The sequence below is a fragment of the Heteronotia binoei genome, chromosome 4 (genome assembly GCF_032191835.1).
Source record: "Heteronotia binoei isolate CCM8104 ecotype False Entrance Well chromosome 4, APGP_CSIRO_Hbin_v1, whole genome shotgun sequence".
NCBI lineage: Eukaryota > Metazoa > Chordata > Lepidosauria > Squamata > Gekkonidae > Heteronotia > Heteronotia binoei.
Window position 1 is genome coordinate 52989553 of NC_083226.1, and position 24133 is coordinate 53013685.

Sequence of the window (24133 nt, forward strand, 5' to 3'; positions counted from 1 at the left end):
TTGTGTGGTATCCACAGATGTTCCCATAAATGACATGACAAAAATTCTGAGTCATAAAATGTATCGAGTTGTCAGTGTAAAAGTTACAATAAAGGAACTTTTGGATTATGAATTCATATTTTGACAAGTTTCTTGAGTTTAAACTTGTCTCTGTAAGGATTCTTCCCCTTGGGAGCCATAGACTACATTCTGTAAGTACAGTTTAGTAAATTGTTAAATGCAACTTGAATTGATTCTAAGAACAGCATTTATTTGGGAAAAACCTATAAAGACATCAAAACTGGATTTACTCTGTTATCTATAGCAAGCTTCTTTAGTCTTCTCCTTGTCACAAACCAAAATTAATTAAACATCCTAGTCCCTTGTTTTTTCTCAATTTTCTCTTCTTTCCCCTGTGACAACCTGGAAAGACACGGTGGCCATAATAGTTAATTTACTTTGCCCTATCTAACCTTAATGTCTGTACTACAAAAAGAGTGATGGGAGAACTATAGTAAGGAAATTGGGACAATTAGCATCATATTAGTAGTAAAATCTATTTGAAAAGGATATGCATGTTTGTAGATATTAAAGATAAGAGCAGAGCAATCATCCTTATAATCCAGTGACAAAAACAGATACCGAGGGAGAAAGGAAAAACTTGCCTGTGCCATGAATTATTAAATGGAAAGATCTCACATCATCATCTGTCTGAAGGCTTGATTAGCCAATACATTAAACACGAGTTGTGTTGGAAAGGTGCAAATCAGCTCTCAAATGTTCACAGAAGGAAGATGAGCTTCATCATTCCCTCTCTTCCTCCCACATGCTGTGGAGGCGGCTGTCTGTCATTAAGCCCTTTTCTGCTAGCAAAAGCATGCCTAGTGGAGGGGAGGGGATTATGAAGTTCTTCCTGCCTCCATGTGTGTTCAGGAGCCAAACTCCCCCCCCCCTATTTTAAGGTGAATGTTGGGTCACACATTAAACACAAGTTTGGTTGGGGTTTTCTCCCAACCCAACTCACATTTCAATTCAAATTTTTATTAAGTTTGGGTATAAAAAAGAATAATGCGGGGATACAGAAGCAAAAGAAGAAGAAAAGGGAGGGGACAAGATAGAAAAACAATAGACAGAAAAAAGCAGCAAATATATCAGTTACATTTCTACCTCAAAGCATAATACCAAATTTTTTCTACGTGCAAGTCTTTGAATTTTAACCCATTAAAACCATTAAATTCTAAAGTTCTATTATTTCATTATATACTTTTTACTATTCTATTGCTTATGATATAAATTCAAGCTATTCATCTTCAGTACATACAAATGAGAAAAGCAGAAAGAAAAAAACAAAAAACCACAAGATAGAACTAACCGGTTAAGTTTAGCAGTATTAAAAATAAGAACTAATTAGATAATTTGACAATGTTGAGACTAAACATAAGCAGGAAAGATGAATATAATTTCTTTATCCTTAATACTAACTTAATTATTTCTAGTGGAAGAGAAAGAAGAAAAAAAGAAAACATAATACTTTGTCTATTTCAATATAAACAGATTCTCAAGTCAAAAATATCAGGAGCAGATTTAAAAATATAAAATATCTATATTATCTACCTTACTATAAATTGACCCGAATTACTTGTTTGTCTATTTTGAATATTTAAGATTCTTTAAAAACTTTTGGAGATCATAACTCCTTTTTTCATATTACTCTAAAAAAAACAAGTTTGATAAGCAGTAATAGCCTCATCTCCCACACTTATTTACTTTTGCCTAGGGAAGAAATCATACAATCTCTATAACCCACTCTCTATTAAATTGCTCTAGTTAGCTTTAAAAATATACAATCCATAGATGAAAATAACAAACAGAAGAAAAACATGCAGATTCTAAAAATCTCACTTGCCATTTCAAAGTCGCACGCCAGTTTTCTTTTATTAATTTTATGTTGACCAATTATGTAAAAGAGAAACAGTTTATAATCCCTTCTTTTTGAAATCTTTCCAGGTCTTGATCTTCTTGATGAAGTCTGCCTCTTCTCCCTTTGGCCCATTAATTCTTTTTGCTAAAAGTGATGAGGCCTCCACGTCATCACTTTCTCCTGTAAAAACTTTAATCATTCTTGATTTCTGCCTCCTCTTTGTAACTGCGTACGATGTCTCCATTTTGATTTCTTTTGGCTCCTTTTCCAATGGATCTTTGTCCTCTCAACTCCGTAGACATCCCTGGGGTCTCTTTACCACTCTGCTCATGTAAATTTTCAGTTTCGCTGTATTTCAAAATAAAAGTTTCCACCCTGTTTTGTATCAACTCTGCTAGCAGACCGATTTCCTGCTTTAAGGAGAATATGGTAACCATAACATCTTTTTTTATCAAGCGCTTCAAGTTGCAGTGCTGTCTTCGCCACGGTAAAACTCAGTCTGATAATCAAAGTTAAAAAATAACTCAAAGTCCCAGATAGTCTATCTTTCTAAATCTCCTCCAGCCATGTGCTTTTCTCTTACATTCTGGTTGTAATAGTTTCAGTCTAGATCAAGTATCAAATGCATTTCTCTTAAGGGTATATCCAGCTTTCATTCAGACTGTATTGTAATGAAATAATGTTCTCATTATAGCTTGTTTAATTGTAAGCCAAATCCGAATATCTATGTTCAGTCCAATTTAAGTTATTGAGAAGTTTGTTCTTTGTCCTTTTGAAGCCTCCCTTGCGGGGAAGTGGGGGGGATATCCTCCTCATCCCCTGTCAGTCCCAATTGGCATTATAATAGAAGTTCCATTAGTCAGTAGTATTAAAAAATAGACTTACTTGCATGGTAGTATTTCAGTGATTAAGGTAGAAGAATGAAGTATTAAAAGCTTGTTAGAAGAAGAAAGCAGTCGGGTATTCACCTCTTGCTGCCATCATGGCGACCGTGGAGGCGGAGCATCGGAGAGGACAGGAGGAATAGGGACCAGGCACCGCTGTTTCCCTGGCTTCTGTAAAGCCCCTTGCTGTCAGGAGTCCCCTACAAGGTTCCCCTCAAGATGCCACAGCTGTGGCACCCCTCCTACCGCTCGGTTTGGGGGACCGCTGAAGATAAGCTCTACAGACCCCCACCAAGCTCAAGATGCCAAAACCTGGAAGGTCCAGCCCAACTCACATTTCATGTAATCTTATCAGATCCTGAATGATGGTGACAATACTACTGGCCTCCTTACAGTAGTACAAGAAGATGATGTATGTGAAATGCTTTAAACACAAAAAAAGTATTTTATAAATGCTAAATATTTATTTAGTAGGCTTATATTCCGTCCTTTCCCATAATGGGCTCAGGACACATTACAACATAAATTGAACAATAAAAACCCTACAATTTAAATTTAAAACAATACAGTAAAAAATGAAACAATGGATGGCTTAAATACATGGCAAAGAGTTGAAATCAGAGATGTAAACATAGCCAAGGAGAAAATGAAGTTGGCAGAACTGTGAGCTGATGTTAGTAAAGCAATAGAAGGGGCCAGGGAAGTGGGAATATTGGGAGACAGAAAACTAACTAAAGAAACCTGCCATGTTAATGTTATGACAGGCTTCAGTATCTTTAAGAACCACATACAAGAGAAAATGTTTCTAAGTTTGGTTCTTTCTCCGTGACATTGGTATGAACAGAGAAGGCCATTATTAGAAATTCATGAAATCTGTTTCAGGATCTGAAATCCAAACCTCTAAGGTGATAATCATTCCTGAAAAGGAAGGAATCTTCATTTTTTGCAAATGAGTTTTGTTTTCAGCTATACTAACTACTTTGAATACCAGAAACAAGTAAACTTTCAACTAGTGGGTTAAGTCAGTGTTACACATTCCTTATTGTAATATAAAAGGTTAAAATGGCGGCTGGTAGTAGTGATAACAAGCTGTGTTTCACCATCGTCATGCAGTGGCAGAATTAGCTTTGCCTTTGGCAAACACTGCTACAACAACCACAAGTGAAGATATTAGGCAAGGCAAAGAGCAACCAAAGTCTGGCTACGATAGAGGCCTTTATCCTGTCCTCTGCTTTTTAAATTCCATCGTATTTAAAAGGTGTATGTGTCAGGAAGAAAGAGGGTGGGGGGTGGGGAGAACAGTATCCTGCTGCATACTTGCAGCTGTGTTGCATTTTAGCCTTTATTTTAAACTCATTTTAAATTGTTAAGAGTTGATAAATTCTACACAGCATTATATAGCTTGTAACTTTATTCTGTAGAAAGCACTGTCCCCCCTCACTTCCTGATTATTCAGTAATTTCATTTTAATAAAAGAAAAAGTTGCCCCATATAAATGGAACGTGATTATTATGCACTGTGATAATATAATTTCCACACCTGGTATAACAGCTTTGCTGAAACAGGACATTCTGTACATTCCATTCATTACTATAGACGTTACTGTGTTTTCTGAAGTGTGTAAAGAAGAAACAGAATGCAAAGAAAAAATATGTATAGGATATGACACCCTTTTTGTTCACTAGAGATATTTTCCCAGGCCCTGCAATTGAATGTTCATTAGTATTTTTACAATGGACAGCTAATTATTCATGGTGTTATTGCTTAGTAATTATTCCCTACCCTCTCATCTAGTTACCCAGGTTCTAGCACAATGCATTGTAGAATCATTTGCTGACTCTTAGAACTCTGATTTTGTTATCCTTTTAAAAAGACTGCTCTGAGTTTCTAAACAATTTGTTGGATTGTTTGCTTTGCTGGACTTTGTGTCAGACTTGATAAAAGAAATATGTCTCCCTTGGGTGAAGATTTCTGTATTTAAAGATACATGTAAATCCAGTAAAGGCATAATGGAAGTGCTTATTTATATACTTGGAGAATACTTGCATTGTGAGAATGAAAGTTTGGTAACAAAGCTGTAGATCAGGAGTGGCCAACGGTAGCTCTCCAGATGTTTTTTGCCTACAACTCCCAGCAGCCCCAGCCGTCGGCCATGCTGGCTAGGGCTGATGGGAGTTGTAGGCAAAAAACATCTGGAGAGCTGCTTTGCCACCCCTGCTGTAGATTCTACCTTGGTATAATACAAGGAAATTAATCCATTTCAGTGCATGGCTTATTTGGTTTTTCTTGTTGTTTCTGAAGAGCTTTGCTATAATGAAAGATCCTAAACAACTTCCACTTTATCTTGTCTCCTCTAGTCATCTCAACTAGACCTCCACCTTCACCTTCACCATTGCCATTTCCACCACAAGCTATTCTTCCTCCTGCCCCATCTAGCTACTTTTCCCATCCAACAATCAGATATCCTCCTCACCTGAATCCTCAGGATACTCTGAAGAATTATTCTTACGACCCGTCCAGTCCACAAACCAGCCAGGTACTGTAACACTCCAAAGATCCGTGAGTAATCCTAGAAGGAATGTGTCTCTTGAAAATGTTTTGAAATGTTTGTTTAATTTGTTTAATCTAGCTCTTCTGATATAAAAAATTGGTGTCTTTTCAGTTACGTATGGCCAAATAAAGCTAGGTTGTTCACCAGCACTCATATTGGAGTGCCAAAGAGATGGGAGCATGATCCTGTAGACTTTGGCATAAACAAAGCTCTTAGAAAAGATAAGATGGTTGTGACTAGAGAAATTCATACTATGACGACAACCAGAATGCTTCCACGGTTGTTTGGGGAATGACAGATATCTCTGCCTTCTGTAGCTGATAATTGCAACTGATTGCACATGCCATTTTCTGGACTGTAGCTAGATATTTTTGATTAAACTTATTTTATAGTTAAGTCATAGCCATTAAAAACAGCTTCTGTAGTGATGATGAACAGGGATGAAGAAGCAAGAAATGTGTTAATGAACACAAAAGAACAGGCAAAACTATTAATTGGCAAGCTATTTAAATGCAGTTCCCTTAAATTGCATATTTTGCATCTATTTGGCAAATCTTTACATAATTAGCTATTATTATGGTCACTATTTTGAACAGATCTTACAATTTGTAATATTCTTTACATAACGTTAATAAATGTAATAGATATGGTTCTTGGGTTCTGTCAACAAGTTTCACATAGTTGTATGGCAGTTCAGATGTGTTTCCAAAGTTGTCATTAATACAACTTTTAGCAGAGAAATGATTTCTAAAAGACTAGTGTGCAGTTCTTAATGGCAGCATATAATTTGTCTCATAAACCATCTAGCTAAGTTATGAAATATTTGCAGTGTTTGTCTAAGGTAATCTTAAACTTGGTATTGAAGCCTCATATTCTTTTTAGCACTTCTATTATGATCCATAGTTTACATCTGTAGCATTTTAAAAACTCTAAATAGATTATCATTCATAAATCATCTGAGACTAAACATAAAGCACAATGAATTATATTTAATTTTATTTTCCTTTGTAGATCAGTCTTCTTTTCATTCTGCTTTTATTACTTCAGTTTACATCTCTCTTCATCTTGGTCGTTACCAAAGCAGTAAACAACAAAAATTGAAACAATAAAATCAGCAATAAATTAATACCATTTCAATAGATACAATGAAAATAAGCACAGTAAAATAAAGTCAACAGTACAAAACCTTAACATTCCTTAAAGAATAAAAATATTATTCTGTTCTTTTAAAGTAACCAACAGTATGGATGTGGTGGGTCTCCCACAGGAGAAAATTTCACAAAACAGGAGCTACTGTCAACGCTCTGTTTTTAGTTGATGATAGTCTTGCAATCTTTGCTGGTAGAAATTTTAACTGAACCTTATAATCAGTTGTTAATTCTCAACAGATGCATAGAAGAACAGATATTTTCAGATATCTTAAATCTTGTTTGTTAGATCTAAAGGTTAAAACTAGCACCTTGAATTTGTCCCAGAGAAAAAAAGGAAGCCAGTCGGATTGACTTGTTAGCATCATATGGTTGCTGCCTGGTTTCCCAGATAACAATGGGTTTGTCACATTTTAGTCCAGTTTCCAAAACACATGTTGAATATGGAACACTATAAAATGGTCACATTGTGAAGTTACTGTGGTGGTATTTCAAGATAGTTCACAGCTCGCACAATAACTGAAGCTGGTAAACCAGGCTCTTGGCCATGGCCACTTCCCAGGAATCCAGGAGCAAGGTGAACCCAGGCTGTGAACATTATCCAGTAGTGGTACACGCACTCCTTTTTGGACTCCTGAGGAACAGATTTAATGTAATAGTTTAGTGTAAAGCATTATGGAAATTAGCATAATGCACTGTAGCGTAATTGTCTCAATCTACTGCAGTCTACTTTTGCTATAGAAGCAGAACCCCTTTTTATTGTTTTTATAGTAAATTTGCTGCATGAAGTGTCAAAAGCAACTTCCTTATCACTCATTTTGTACAAGGTTTCAGTAGAACACAATTTAATAACAAAAATTAATAACAGGCAAGTTATTCTTCTGAACTGTTCCAGAGGCCAATTGTAGTTAGTGGACTAAGAATTAACTTTTTAATCCAGCTGTAAATCTGTATGCTGTTACATCACAGAGAATGTAGTATTGCTTCTTATCATTAACTAAAAAGTCTAAATAATATAGAATTTTTTGCTTAAAATATTAATCTTAATAAAGCTGAGTAGATCCGGGCTATAGATTGCTGTAAGTGAGTTTTTAAAATTGTCTAGGTCATGAAGCATTTTCACTAATATTCAGATTAAAAGGAGCATGCAGGAGCTAGCTGATTTTAATTTGTGTAAAATTTCCATGAATAATAAAGTCGGATTAAGACATCCATTTGAGGTCCTTAATGTTAATTCAGTGTGAAAAATCTAAGAGTTCTTTTGTTTTGTTTTGCTTTGTTAAACTGATATCTCAATTAAGCATTATTGAGAGAAAACAGGCCTTTGGTATTCTGATTTTTTAGGAATTTCTTGTATTTCAGTTTTATAGACAGTTTCTTAAGCGATCTAGATAATAACAAATTGTTATATAGATTTGTGTTCAAATTTTCAAGAAAAGTTATGTCCATAATGAATTTTACACCCTTTTTATTATTCTGTTAACTACTCTTTATCCTCTTTAATACTGGGAACCATATATAATTAGCAGGAGTGCAGCTATGCTTTGAGAAGAAGAGTCTCCAATTAAAGGAGCGATTTGCTAATAACTTGCTTCAGAGATTAGCAGATGTGGATGTCTCTTTTCAACAGCATGCTTCCCACACAAATTTTAAAGTCCAAGTATTTGTGTCCAATAGCAAAACAAAATGTCTACCCAGTGTGGCTCTTCGTGTTAAATGAAATTGTGCACACCTGTTTCCTTGAAATATTTTAGTACATATTCATTTTTGTGCAGTATGTTCTTATCCATTTGTTTTGTGGGACCAAAAATCTTTTTTCAAGACATTGTGCAAGAATATTGCATTTTCCTGGCACCGAAATCATAATATTTTATGAGGGATATATTCTATTTTTCTCTCATATTGTCATTACAAATGCTCTGTGCAAGTGTCCTGTGGCTTCTTGGATAGTGCTTGTCACATTACTTATAAAACCCATGGTCCCAAACAAATGCTATGCTGTGTTTTTTTAAAAAAAAAAATCTATGTCATTTACTATTTAGAGCTCTCCCCTGCTGCTTAGATCTCACCATCAGAGGAGAATGCGGTAAAAGAGCCAAACTAGTCTCCACTATTTCGTTGAACCTTGTGGATTTCCTCCCCCTTCCCTCCCTGTGTTATTACTGGCTCATTTACCCCCTTCTGTGCTGGAGCTCATGTGCTTGCAAAAATTCCAAAAACAAGGCAATTCCTTACACTGTACATGTAAGATGGACATTCTACTGTTGTCTTTTATGTGGGATTTAAGGAGTTAATTTAAGGAGTTAATTCTCATGGTATATAAATAAATAATTCATAAATAAATCATAAATAAATGGTCTAAAATGCAGATGAGAATCGTGTTCATGGGCGTGTTGAATTAGTTCAAAATGATAGGAAAGCAAACAAGACCCTGAATGTCTTGCTTTGACTTTGAAAACAGTAAAACAAATTAATGGTCAGACAAGGAGAAAATGTTATACTTGATTAAGCAAATCTTAGTGAAACATGCAACTTGATTTTATGAATGTTTATTTGGACATAATCTTAGGGTTTAATGGTACTTACTCATTAGTAAATGTGAAAAGGATAGCTGTCTAACACTGCAATTATATGCAGAGTTGTTCCAGACTGTCCACTTAAAGCTATGGGCTTAAACCAAAATAATTGTGTAGGACTGTTAGTTGGCACCCCTTGATACATTGGAAATGTTTGCCCATTTTTCTTAATTTTAATGATTAGCGAGAGATGGGTGAATAATGAACCCTGTTTTCACATAGCACAGTTTTAACACAGAATGCCTTAGAAATATATTGGCATCAGAATGCAAACTCTGAGAACACAGTGATACCAAGATTATATCCTGTATGCCAGGGGTGTTGAACTCATTTGTTATGAGGGACGGATCTGATATAAATGAGACCATGTCGGGCTAGGCCAGGCCATGTAGGGCTGGGCCACAGGTGTTCCTATTTAAGATTAGGTAGCAAAGATATAAACTTTTTAAAGGACACAGACAAACATGACTAAAGTTTTTTTTGTTTTGTTTTTTAACTTAAAATAAAGTTTGCTTAAAACATTAGCACTTGATGATCTTAAAGGTGCTTTATTTGTATTTCTCCTGTGGGATCCAGGGAACTGGGCAAAAGAAGCTGTGGCTCTTACCTCTTCCCCAGGGGACCAGGAGGGGGAGGAGTCTCAACCAATGGAGAAAACTGAGGTTTCACTCTGTAGCTGCTGTGCAACTGAGCAAGTCTTGCAAAGCAAGTTGAGATGCAGAAGAAAGCAAGAGAGAGGAAGAAGGAAGCAGACAAGAGCCAGTTGCTCGGGGGCCTGATAGGAGCCCTCCAAGGGCTTGATTCGGCTCCTGGGCTGCATGTTTAACACCCCTGCTTATGCTGTATAATGAAATAATACTCTTTTTTGTACCAGAAAGAAACAGGCAACCTCAGATTGATGTTTTAACAACAAAAAGGGAAATTGTTGATACAATTGCATCGTTGGAGCCAATGCAGTTTTCTTTAAAACATGCATTTAAACAAATATGGTTATCATAACATGCAACTGTATATATAGGATGTGTCATGGAACAAAGTTTGGGTCCAGTGGCACCTTTAAGAAGAAGTTTTATTTAAGGTATGAGCTGTCATGTGCACACACACTTCTCAGAAGTGTTGTGGTATATTCAATTATATTTTTCCACATCAATGCATATTCATTCCCTTGGTTTTGGAACAAGTATTGTGATAATGTTTTCTTTACTTTTTTCCCAGTAGTAGAAGAGCTGATACCCAGGTAGCATCTTACCTAAACAGAACGGTTCCTTCCCCAACATCTTATAGTATTATGCTCATTTAGATTAAGACAACCAATTGAGGTGCACTACATTCCCCACAGCAATTTTGAAACTAATTGCTTTACTGCTACACCGATTACAGTGAGGCAGTCACAGTATTCAGTGGAATATTTTAACCAGAATTAGTTTAAAATGTAGAGCTCGCAGGGATTTCCACAAGGGAAACAGTATGTGGTTTTTTTCAATGTAGTGTTAAATGCATCTAATTACATGTGACTGAGCAGTCAGGAAGCCTAAATAGTTTCAAGAATTGTAGCAAAAATGAACTCAGGGAATAGAGAAACATTTTTGCTTTAGGATAAGTGTTTAGGTGCAGATGGGATGCGGATAAGGTGGTATTGATAAGAAAGAGCATATATGTGTTACAGTAATACCTATGATCTGTTAAGCACATTTTAAATTTCAGTGTCTTTTATAGAATTAGTTCAATGGTAATTAAAAATACCTTGTAAAAACATGTTAGTGATGTTCCCATATTACAAACTTGGGGGTGAGGGGCATAATCAGAGATAATATTGCTTTGTCAAAAGCCAACTAACATCTTAACGAAGTATATGTTGAACCAGGGGTTTCCTGTCAGTGTGTTCTACCAGTTCTTCTAGCTTGTTTAACATCTATATGCACCCCCTTGCCCATTTGGTCCAGAGGTATGGGCTGGGTTGTGCTCAGTATGCTGACAACAGCCAGCTCTATATGTTGATGGATGGACAGACGGTCTCTGCCCCAGAGTTATTAGACAGATACTTTAAAATTAAATCCGGTGAAGATGGAGCTCCTATATCTGAGTTGTGGGGACCTCAGATTGGGAATCCAGCTCCCAACCAGTGCCAAGGGTGAAGAGCATGGGGGTGCTTCTGGATGCCTCTCTTTCTATGAAGGCCCAGTTGCCACTGTTGCTCAATCAGCCTTTTTCCATCTGTCACTGGTCAAGCAACTAGTTCTGCATCTCACTTTCCAGGACATAAGCTACAGTAATCCATGCAACCATCACTTCCAGACTTATTGTGACTCGCTCTACATGAGGCTGCCCTTGAACCTGACCAGGACACTGCAGCTAGTTCAAAATGTGACGGCATGTGTGCTGATGGCAATGCCTGCGCAGGCTCCCATTCAGCCAGTGCTGTTCTGCCGGACCTTCAGATGAGGTGGTGGACATCCAAATCCATCTCGGTCTCCCTGCTGGCTATGCTGGCCAAATGGAACCAGGCCATACTTGTCAAGCCAAATCCACCCTTACTGCATTTGCTTTATGTTTTAAATATAATTTGAATGGTAATCTAAATTTTTATTTTATAAAATATATTTATAAAATATAAATCTATATTGCTATCTTTTTGACTTGTAACCTGCCGTGATAAAAATCAAACAAAATAAATAAGAACTACTTAACCTTCATTATGTACTATAATGATGCTGGACGGTGGCTCAGTGGTAGAGCATCTGCTTGGGAAGCAGAAGGTCCCAGGTTCAATCCCCGGCATCTCCAACTCAAAAGGGTCCAGGCAAATAGGTGTGAAAAACCGCAGCTTGAGACCCTGGAGAGCCGCTGCCAGTCTGAGAAGACAATACTGACTTTGATGGACCAAGGGTCTGATTCAGTAGAAGGCAGCTTCATATGTTCATAATGACAGAAGTTTATTATCTCTCTTGCTTGTTTCATTTGCAAAGGATGCTGTATTGGAGATTTCAGCTCATTGTGTTTGGAGGCTGTTGTGTCTAGGCCACAGTTGTAGTGAAATTAACAAATCACAACAGGTGGGTGACATCACCTGTCCTAAAGGAATTCAAATATGAATATGCTGACATTTTAAGAAGAATATTCTATTTATAATTAAAATCACCTCCTGAGAATTGGTGGTAGTTTTTAAAAAGTGATTTGGAAAGATCCAGGGAATCACACATTTGTTTGCCCTAACTGTATTTCCAGATTAATTGGTAGAAAGTATTCAAAGCTTTGCATGGCTAGGAACTGCAGTGTCTTAGACCATTTTTTCTCATATGTATCTGAAGGACCATCTTCTTCCCATAAGTTTCTGTCCAGGAACTGAGATCACATGGAAAGGTGCTTCTCACTGTCCCATCAATCAAAGAAGCTCATTTGATAGGTACACAAGAGAGAGCCTTTTCAGTGGCGGCCCCATAATTATGGAACAGCCTCTCAAGGGATTTGTGCCTGGCCCTACCATTTTTATTCTTAAGAAGGCATCTGGAGACAGCTTATTTAGGACTGTAATTGATTAAAGCAGTGCTGAACTGTGATTTTAAATTTTGGTTTTATATTTTTAATGTAATCAATTTTATGTATTTTATTAATATTGTAAGTCGAGCTCCATATAGAAGAAATATTTTTAAAAAGAAAGAATATTATAAAAGCTAGAATTGTGAACACATAGAAGAACAAGTTTTCCTCAGGACAATTATCTAATATAAAATTGAAAGCATATCATTTGTTGTCTATTTTATATGCACACATGCTTACTGGATGAGCCCTGGCTTCATGTATGCTAAAACTTTAAAAGAACTCCATTGGGAAGGCTTACCTCACCATTCTTTTGAGTTCTTTGAGAATTATCAATTAGAATATAGGCGTGCCTTATCCAGTCAGTATTGTTTGGACCTTTAAAAAGCTGTTAACAGAGTCATTCATCAAAGGTCCTGAGTGTAGCCAATAAATATGCTATAATAAAATCTCTCCCCACCCCCATAAATGTAGCAGTCAGCAGGGCAATCCTTAGCAGAGTTACACCCTTCTAGGTCCATTGATGTCAATGGATTTAGAATGATATAATTGTACTTAGAATTGCACTGATGCAGTAAGCGAACTGGTAAGTAGTTAAAAAACAGTAAAATATATGGATAGTTTGCACAATTGAGACAGTAGATTCCAGTAAAAAACAGTAAAATATATGGATAGTTTGCACAATTGAGACAGTAGATTCCAGTAAAAAACAGTAAAATATATGGATAGTTTGCACAATTGAGACAGTAGATTCCACAAGAAACTGTACTTGATTTAATTTATCCTTAAACTATATGGAATCAGGTATGAACAGTGAGCAGCCAGATATTTTGATAACACCAAATTAATAAGGATGATGAAATCTAAAGCATTCTGAAGAACTGCAGAAGAATCTGTTTAAAATGGCTGAACGGGTAACAAAAGAGCAAACAAGCGTGGGTGAAATCTTAGGCTCTGGAACTTCCCCCTCACAAAAGAACTCCAAATTGGCAAGCTATTGGATGCCAGACAAAGACATTTTTATTTTCCCAATCAAACTTCCTCCTTTGTAAAATTTGAATAAATATTTTGTTTTTATACCACAGTTGTTTTTGAAGATTCATTTTCAGTTTTTATGCTCCTCCTTTTCTAGTGTTTTAAGATCTTTCCTCATTTTTTTTCAAAATGATGCCCTTTTAAAATTACATACAATTTTTATAATGTGTTTGTTGATATTATAATTGTAAGATTTTTATTATTATATTGTTGTAAACTACCTCATAAGATATCTATATAGGAAGGGACAGGTGTGAATGTTTTGAATAAAACAAATAAATGAAAAATTAAACACATTGGGGCAAAAAAGTTGGAATTGCCTGAATGTGGTAAGGGCTACTAGCTTAGTTTTCCTTTAAAAAAGGGAAGGGGGGGTTGCATCAAGTTCATGGAATCACCTGAATCTGCAGGTTCAGAAGTAATATACTAAATGTTGGGGGCTATTACTTTCAGAACCTTCCCTTGACATTTCTTGGAGATATGTGTTTGGCCATTGTAGAAAACAAAATGTTAAGCAGCTGATTTCTATATATGTTTAAGGACAGAAAAATCTATGAAACAATGACAAATCACTTCTAGATAATTAGCTTTTTGGGTTATGAACCTAGTTTCAAGTCCAGTGTTTCTTCTGCTATTAGATAATGCCTGTTACTGTTGTCAGAAGCCTAATTTTGTGCTACCACATTTCATCAGAAGGCAAGCCTAGGTGTCCCTTATCTTTCTGACCTTTTGGGCAACATTTATACTGCTTACAAAATTGTTTGTCTTTATTATTTTCAGGATTTTGCTGTAGATTGTCTTGCATCAGTTTCATTCCAGTTAGACAAAGCGGGGAAATGAATAACAAAAATTAATCAAATGTTGTATGAACTTAGAAGTTTCTATAGCAGCAGCACTTTATAGCAGCAGCAACTAGCTCTTTTATGAAGATGATTGGTGGGGGTGCTGAGAATTTGAAGGCTTGGTTTAGTTGTTCATCCTAAAATATCAAGCGCATGTAATCCTTGTGGTAGTTCAGCTTCTTGGTAAATAATTCTAAAACATTAGATTAATCTTGCCTGCAAGAATTAAGAATAATATCTGTTCTTCAGTTGGTACTATTCAGAAATTTGGCAAAAATTATTCTATTATTCAGATTTCAGATTTTTAGAAATGTACCATTACTTTAAGGAAAGTTGTATTGAATAAATGCTATTTTAAATATATTTTGAATTCAAGGTCATCCTCGTATATGATTATTCTTGTTTCACAATCAGTGATATTAATGACTTTTTACATACACCATATATGTAAGTAAATTGTCAGTTTGGTCATACAAAATATATTTAATTTATCTAACCACTCTTTTACTTGGAAGGGAATTTTATATTCTGGCATAGACAATACAAGCAGTTTTACCGCATTTAGAACCAGATCTTGAACATGAGACAGAGTTACATAAAACAATTTGACAATAGCAATCCATTTACCACCCTCATAGGGATTACAATCCGTGGTCTTTATGAGGCCTGGGGATGGATGGAAGGCATTTGGTGATTTTGGAAGATTTTACCTTCCATTAAAAGCAATAGGAATTGAGTTAAAGGCAGCTTTTTCCATTGTTTGTAGTATGAAATATATGCTTTATTATTTGCAGAAATAGCTGCAAGTAGTACATATCTCCCCAGATTGACGCATAACATCTACTTATTGGCCCGTCTGTTAATGTTTGAAACTGTTCAAATTACTATATACTTTCGAAGAACTGCCTTATAGTATAAAATATACAACAGGATAAACATTCATGTGCCTTCTTATGTCTTTAAACATGATGTCACATTTTAAATTCTGTTACATATATCTGATTTTAAGAGAATGTTTCCTAGTATAGGAGAAATTGGATATGATTCAGAATCTTATCTTTATAAGCATTTTTTGTGAGCTTAAAAATATAGCAACAACTGTAAGCCACAGTAATGCAAAGTTCAAGCGAATAACTGGCTCTCAGTTTCAGCACTTGGATATCTCTTCCTGCATAACCAAGTCCTAGGAGCAGTTAAAAGAATTAAAATATTCTGCAACTAATTCTAATGAATTTTTTTGCAATTGTGCCCAGATTCCTTTAATTGTGCATTCTTCTTCATCCAGTTTTTCTACAGAAGGGTCAGTATTCATACATGTTGGGGTTTTTAGCATGAGTTTTATAGACCTTTTGTAACAGTAAGTAATAAACAGATGTTGGCTAGCTTGAGCTTGCTTATGTCAATTAGTTCTTGCTTTACTTTTTTTTAAAGAGACATTAAGTTTTAATTCCAGAAATGAAAACCAGTTGAAGCTGGTACACTGAGCTCTGATAGCAAAATATGGAATTACAGTCTTACATACATACAACGCTACACAGATTTAAACTTGTTTAATTCCACTGACATTTGTGCCCTCAATTCAAGCTGTTCGGCTTTCTCAGGTGATGGTTGAATGTCTAAAGTAAACACTGGCATTTGGAAGTTGTGATACTTGTGACGAGTGGTATGAATAAAAGTTATTCACATCTGTGTTAAGCATTTCAGTACAGCAGCTTATATTAACATTACATAAGAAAGTAAAGAGATGGATTTTTCTGGAATGAATGCTCTTAAAATTAGTTACAATGTTTTACTAGTCAGTTCAGTTTTAGAATAACTGATCAGTTCAGATATAACAGTCCTAGTCCTCCAAGCCATTGGGTATGTACCTCAACTGCATGTGATCCCTCCTTTCCCCATTTCATCTCCTTCACATTTCTCAGTAAACCATAGGAAAGTTGCAGCCTGCTTTGCCACCCTGAAATCATGCTTAGGAGTCTCTCTGGGAACAGCATGGAGTCCAAGTTGGGGGTCTGTGGAGTGTGCAGAGAATCTCCTAATATTGTTGCCAACTCCTTCTCTACAAGCACAAAAGGCAGTTAGTATCAAAGCCAGAGTTTACCATTTGCAGCTAAATTAGAATTGTAAACCACAGCCAACCTGTTTTTGGATCCCTTTGGATGCAATGGTAAAATATAGGTAGCCAGCAGAAATCTAAATGTAATCAAAAGACATGTGGGTGCAGGATCCCAAGCTTGAGGCTGGCTATGTGTGAAGCAAATCTCTGCTTATCTAATTGAACTTGTCATTTCCCTGCCTGATAAATTTGTAGGAAGCATGGGGACTACATTGATACCCTACTAAGAGTATTAAATAACAGCATTGTAAGGATTATTGAAAGGTAGAAGCAGTGGGATGTAATATTTAGATACTGGTTTTTGGACATATTAAGTGTCAAATCTTCTGCGTTTGAAATCAGTCTGTAGAGAAATTTGTGACAAGAAAATGATATAAATTTGCCTATGCTCTAAAAGTGGATCACCTCTGCAATTTAGAGGGTTAATTTTCTCAGTTTGCCAGGAAAGAGCTGTAGTCCATATGAGCTGTTCAGTTTCTGTACGCTGTAATCATTGGGGAACCGTAAAAGGTGATACATTGTTGCAGATAGTGCTGCCCTCCAGCTGTGTCCATTTAATTAATTTGAGTTTGTTTTTTGGCAACATAATTGCTTAAGAAAGCTCATCATGATATTGGCACTTTTAATCCCTGGATATCCTAAAAATTCATTATTTGTTTTTGTACATGCACAGTTCCAAAAACATCCTAGTGCGCTGAGTTACCAAACATTATAAAAAGTTTAGTCTCATCAAGGAATGCAGACTATAAATAAAGTAAGTAAATACATTAAAAGTTGTGTGAATCCTGCACCCAGTCCTATAATTGGAAAAAGATGTCTCCACCAGTTATGAAACAGTAGGCATAAGTCCAGGCACTATAAATGGTCAGAAAAATTAGATTTCAGTGTTTAGATTGCAGGTCTGTAGCTATGCGATGTGCAAGAAGTACATCGTCAAAGATGTTTTCAAAGCTTTTACTACATCCAGTTACTATGATAAACGTTTAAAACCATGTCATGCCTGTTCAGTTCCAATAGAAACATTGCATGTGTATGCCTTTCTGGTTCTGTGGAAGCTATGTAGGTATGCAGCACTAATTTGTGTATCAATATTAACTATTAATAAGAAATAATGGAAATAGTTTTATTTGAAATGATTGGGTGTGCTACCTCTCTGATTTATGTTTTGTTAAGCATTAGGAATGGAGTCTATAAAGCTCACACATACATCCCTATCTATATAGTGTGATGATGGCATTGCTTGTATACTGTGCAGGATATATTTGGTAACAGAAATGTACAGTGGAGCTGTATTAGTAGTACTGTGCCTTCTTAGATTTATGCCTTTAGTTATCATGCATATTACAGTAGTGGAAATGCGCACTAGTGCTGGGTACCATGTTCTAGTAATTTATATGGTCCATATATAATCTACAAGTTGTAAAATGATATTCAGATATAGTTATATCAAGTATTCCCCACAACCCCAGCTGTGGATACTAGGGACGGGCATGAACTGAAAATGGAGGCTCACTGTGGTTTATGGGAACTTGCAAACCACAAATTTTCCTGTTTACCAAAATGGTTTGCTTCATGAGGTTTATGATGTGGTAGAACAGCCCCTATGGGCTTAGAGACACCAAACTTGCAGCAAATCTCCAGCTGACTCTCTACTTGCCCTCCAAATTTGGTGAAGATAGGGTTTAGGAGGGCCGAGGTACAGCCCACCAAAGCAGGTGCCTCCAGGAAAGTGCTCTCTGGGGAAATCAAAGCCACAGGTTCCAGGGATGTGTCAAACGGATCCCCTGAAAGCTAGAGGCATCAAAGTCACTGAGAATCTATCTGGGATGCCCCTCTACCTGTCCTCCAAGTGTGGTGAGGATTGGCTTTGCGGGGGAGAAATGGCTGCCTCCCCCCCCCCCCCAAAAAAAAGGTGGTTCAGGATGAGAATGGGAGCTCTCTTTTTGGCAGCCAGGGCTGCTGTCAAATTTTGGAGCATCACTATTGGTGTTTCCAGAGCTACAGAAGTCCATCCCCCTCCATTGATTTTACAGTTAATTAATCAGTGCCAGCCTGCTTCACAAACTGCACAAACCTCTGTAAAAACATGGCAGTTCATGGGAGGTTCATAGGATATGCAATTGAACAAACCTTGGCTCATGAACCATGAATGGTGCATTTTTCATGACAAACTTAGGTTCATGACAAGGTTTGTGCCCACCTTTAGCAGATATTTAAATCAAAAGATTAGAGCAATATAAAAAGGGTGTGTTTTTCTACAAACTGCAGGAATATACAAATTTGCAGAAAAACTTAAAAACAAAAGGAAGTGGTCTCAACAGACATTTTGAGACATGAGGAGCCAGATGGGGTGGGTAAATGACAAGAGAGTGAGCGAGGAGGCAAGCAGGCATAGTAGAGGTGGGGGTGGGTAGGTAGCTGGGCAAGCAAGGAGAATAGCAAGTAAGTAGAACAACAGATGCTGTCAATGGGGTACTACTGTCCCTGGGATTCTCCCTCCACCTCAAGTATCTTGCATGTTCTGCAGTGGTGATGCTGGGGGAAGAGTGGTAACCAGAGCTTCAGTGAACCAGACCAGTGGAGGTGGTGGTGCAGTGGGCAGAAGAGCAGGACCCTCCCCAGTGCTTTTTGCCAGCCACCCTTTGAGCTAGGCAGGTGGAGAGGAGGCAGTGCTGTAAGCAAATGCACTGGCCAATGAGTAGCTGGCCAGGCAACCAAGCAAAAGGTAGGGAAATGATGGGATCCCCCCTCCCACAAGTCTTACAGTTCCCCTGCTTAAGATTTTCATACCTCTTAAAAGACATCCTGGTTCCATGTATGTGTTGTTTACTGATTTTTTTTTTCATTATTAAAAATCCCACAAATATCAAATGGCAATAGAAACACAAGTATGAGTTGTAAGTTAGCATGATAATTGTTAAAACGATAACACTAATAACAAACTAGGAGTATCCTCAGGTATATATGAGCATTTTTTAAAAAAATTCATCAGATTTTTCTTAACAGAGTTTCAGTTTACAATAAAGAACACTAATATATGAGCATTAATAGAATGGAAAGCAAGCTTAGATCTTGAATAGACTTTCTGTAATACATATGACATAGTTGGAGATCAGTATTCTATTTTAAAACCTCTTCACATCTCTTATAACCCAGTTTGTAAACTCTGGCTATGTGTGTGCAGAAGCAATCTTGAAAAAAATAAGACGTACTTAGATGTTTTAAATATCCCTGAACTGCTACTGTTCTTTCCTTTCTGATTTTTTCCTGACCTGCCTGCTAAAATGAAATGTGATATCACACTGAGTGTCCCCACACCATCGCATATTATTGGCTCACTGTGTGTCTTTGGATGTAGTGACATCACGTACTGATTTTAGTAAATGTTATGACAAAGAGGGGCTGTTTTTTTACCTAAGAATGTTTCATTCTATTTAAATGGGTCAAACTTCATTATATAGTAAAAAACACTCAAGTTCCATACTTAATATACTTAAGTTCCTCTGGCATCCATCCAGTGTCAATGTATGCATGACTATGCACACAAATATTTACTCGCTAATTTCTCTAATATATACTACATTGTATTAAGTGCATCAAGCCACTGCCAACTTATGGCAACCTGTCATGATCCTAGGGCCTAGTGCAAACTACAGGCTCCAGAGAAGCCTGCCTAGGAGTTGCTAGTGGGGCTACATCTCACAGGATCCCTTCTATCCTCTGATTGAGTGGCAGAGGTGGGACCTGAGAGGAAAGCATAAATAGGCCAAGCTGCAGACTGCGTTGTTCTCTCTGGAAAAGGTTGCAGTGCAGGGAGAAACGTTCTCTCTGGAGAGAAGGTTCCCTCACCCAAAGAGGTGAGTCTGTTTGGTATTAGGTCTCGTTAGACATGTCAGGGCTTTTATTTATGTTTACCAAACTTTACTATTTTCTATATTTACTCTGCACCAAACATTTTACTTGTTGTTTTAGAGCTCTTACAATAAACTTTTTGTTGTTAACTACTTGGTCCTCACATCTCTTCCATCATGGTTAAAAAGTTTTGATAATAAGGAAGATACAGAAATGGTTGGGTGCACTGGGCCCTCCCATACAGACCTTATCAGAGTGGTGGCAGCTAGTAGAAGGCCCTTCCTGGTCCCCTGCTGTGTGACACAACCCCACAGGGTTTTCAAGACAAGAGACATTCATAGGGTTTGTCATTGCCTTCCTCTGCATAACAACCCAGGAATTCCTTGGTGGTCTCCAGTCCAAATACTAACCAGGGCTGAGAGTGCTTCAGAAGTTTTAGATGTTTCAAATGTGACTAGTAACCATTCTGTTGCACCCAGAAGCAACAAAGTTTGTACGTGCCCAGTTTGTACATGCCATTACAGTTTTCTGTGTGGATGCATTTATTTATAAATTTAATAGTTAGAAATGTGTTTTAGTTTTCTGCAATGACTTTTCCCCATCAGATAGATTATGATGTTTGCTTCCCATGTCATGTCCATTCATGGCATTCATAACCAGTTCTTGATCTTTACCAGACGTGTAACAACTTTTTGCTGCCTAAAGTATCCCCAGTATGTGAGTAAATTTGTCACTGAACAATCTACATTTTTGGCACTGTCCTTTAATACTTCGGGTATTTTTAAATTTAGGCACTTATAAATCAGGTATGAAATTAACGAATTGTTTCCCTTTCCATCCACCCTGTTTAAGTTCCCATAGCAGATACATGATGCCTATCAGTTGTTATTTCAGTTGTCTAGAATGTTACTGTTGCTATCACAGAACAAATAACAGATTATGTCTAATATGTATAGCATGATATAATTTCAATCAAGATGTATTAGTGGGGTCATTAAGTTAACATCTGCAAAATTCACATTGATAGAGGCATTTTGATGTATGTCTTGGATTCATTTTGAGGGATCACTTTGGATTCCCCCCTCTATAACCTATAACACATGGAACACCAATAGATATAATTTTGTATTACAACAAGAAAGACCTGAATCATAGTCTTCACTTGTAAATCTCTTGTGAAGTAGTTTAGTGCTTGAGAAAGTCTTCTTCATGGGAGAAAAAGCCACAAACCTCACCCCTCCCATACACCACAAACCACATACATATTGACACTATAGTCATTAAAATCGGTCCTATACAGGAAAATATTTGAATATCAAAGAAGCCCACTGCAGAAGCAGGGTTCTGGAATACCCCCAAATAGTAAGATAGTTCTCTTGAGCACTATGTGTGTATTTCACAAGGCATTCTTCTGGTTTTGTTTTGTAGCCTAACAGCAGTGGTCAAGTAGTAGGGAAAATGCCTGGCCATTTTACTCCAGTTTTGGCACCCTCTCCCCATCACAGTACGGTGCGGCCTGTGACCCTGACCATGACAGACACTAAACCCATCACTACTTCCACTGAAGGTGAGGCATCTTCACCTACAGCAAGCAGTAAGTATTTCTTTAGGAAAACAAAAAATGTCCAACAAAAGATCAAAATAATTTCAAATTAAGGCCAAATCAGGGTGCCTTTTCCTGCTATTTGACCAGGCAGATGCTCTTAGTTGATAATAAAGAACAAACTTAGTATCAATATGATTGACAAAACTTTTACTCTAAAGTTACTTTTAAAAAAAGTGTTAAAAATTTGTCTTGACATTTGTGAAATGGCAGCCAGAATCTCAAGAGTGAATTAAACTTCCCAGAGAGAAAAAAACCTTTATTCTTTTTTTATGGTGGGCATTCTAATGACATTGGGAAGTGTACTCAGATTGAAAGCTTATAAAATTGCCTACACCTGATTTCCAAAAGTATACAATTGATTAGACCTCAGTCCTAAAAGTCATGTTCAAAACATATTGAATTAGAGTTATGATTCTCAGTTAAATAAGTATTTTTATTCAATAGTCTTGGTACTGGAAAAATATTTTGAGACATACCAAACCTTTAATGGCATAACAAGCGCAAATAGTGCTTAATTATTTACTACATGCAGTACTATGTTGTATATCCTGTGGTCTTTAATAGAATTGCAGCTATAAAAGCACTGGTGTTTCAGTTTGCTAGTGCCACTACCATAAGTTACAACAGTCACATGAATGCTACTTATTAGCACTTCAGCATGATGCCGAATTAAGTGACTCATTTAGTGTTAGTGTTACTATATGGAGTATTTCTAGCAACTATGGCCAACGCTATTAGCATGGAAACTTAGTATAGAGGCACATGTGTGTAGCACATCATTGCCTGACATAATAGCTTCATGCCACAAGGAGTCCTCATGACTGGAAATGGCTGCCCTGATAGTTTCCATGTGAGATTAGGCTACATCTGATCAAAATCATCTGCAACATGCAAACACAGAGATACACATTTTCTTAGTGTTTCTCTGAACACATTGTTGTAATTCTGTTTTTCCCAAATGAGTTATTGAAGTTAAACTTAATGAGTTATTGGAATTAAACTTAACTCTTTTAAAGGATAATATTTCACAATATCTGTTAATTTAAGTAGATAAGGAATGCCCTTTTTGTCATGTAATTAGAAAGAGGGGAGTATACTTAATGATTTAAACAAACATCATTATCTGCTAATGAATCAATAGCTTTTAAAAACTTGCCATGCATCTGAACTATTGTCAGAATTCTCTGGTTTTCCATTTTTGAACTGAACTTATTTTTTGAAAAACAATTTCTAAACTTGATCATTTGCAGTGAAGTAATATGCTTTTAACTAGAATAAAATAAAGCAATAGTTGACTTCCATTTGAAACTTCTTACTGATTTTTATGTCTTAATGGAGAAACTTCATGCATACATATGGATTTCAGATATCTCTAGTGCTTTTTCAGTAACATACTTTGAAATTTATTTAATAAATTAATACTTGCAGAAGGATCGGTATTACCAAATAATATCAACTGGTGGTGGTATTAGAAATATACTCAATACTTCTATTTCTAGCATACACCAACAGTTAATGTGTTCAAAGGCTAAGTGTGCATATTCCTGCATCAATATATGTATAATTTTAGATAAAATGTTAAAATTTTATGGTATATGTAAGGAACTTGATTAAGATACCATTTGAGTAATAACTGAGAATCAAGACAGCTTTGAATGAGTCCATTATATTTTCATTCATTCTTTGAGGACTTGGCTGTGGCAGTCAAAAGCAGTATTGCTATGAAATTGATTTGTGTAATATGGATATCTGCAAGTTAGGAAACAGAATAAGACCACCTACTTAATTTGACACAGGCAGCCATGAATGATCAGAAATTAATGAGTTTCAGTCACCAGTGACCTATTCTCAATTCAAAAGGTAACCTACAGGGGAAAGGTTGTGTATTCCATTAACCACACGTACGGTTCTGTGGAGGTATGGTTCATTTTAGGAGCCTTTTGCCTTAGATATTTGTATAATGCAATGCATTTTGGGATGTACAAAATGTCATTTCAATGCATTTTGGGATGTCCAAAATGTCATTTCAAATATTGTACATTTATTTCACTGATAAAAAGAACATAATTATTTTCCACAAAAAGCT

The 24133-nt window shown here is 36.5% G+C and overlaps 1 protein-coding gene across 17 annotated transcripts in view; it reads left to right on the forward strand.

Moving 5' to 3' along the window:
• NFIB (nuclear factor I B) overlaps positions 1-24133 on the forward strand; it is a 407796-nt gene that overhangs the window by 348391 nt on the left and 35272 nt on the right. For 7 of the 17 annotated variants that reach the window (XM_060237273.1, XM_060237278.1, XM_060237280.1 and 4 more), the window contains 2 exons: positions 5142-5320; positions 21870-22035. In XM_060237273.1, coding sequence (XP_060093256.1) covers positions 5142-5320; positions 21870-22035 — 345 coding nt within the window. The remainder of the gene's footprint in view (positions 1-5141; positions 5321-21869; positions 22036-24133) is intronic. The other 10 variants (XM_060237281.1, XM_060237285.1, XM_060237286.1 and 7 more) reach the window with 2 other exon arrangements.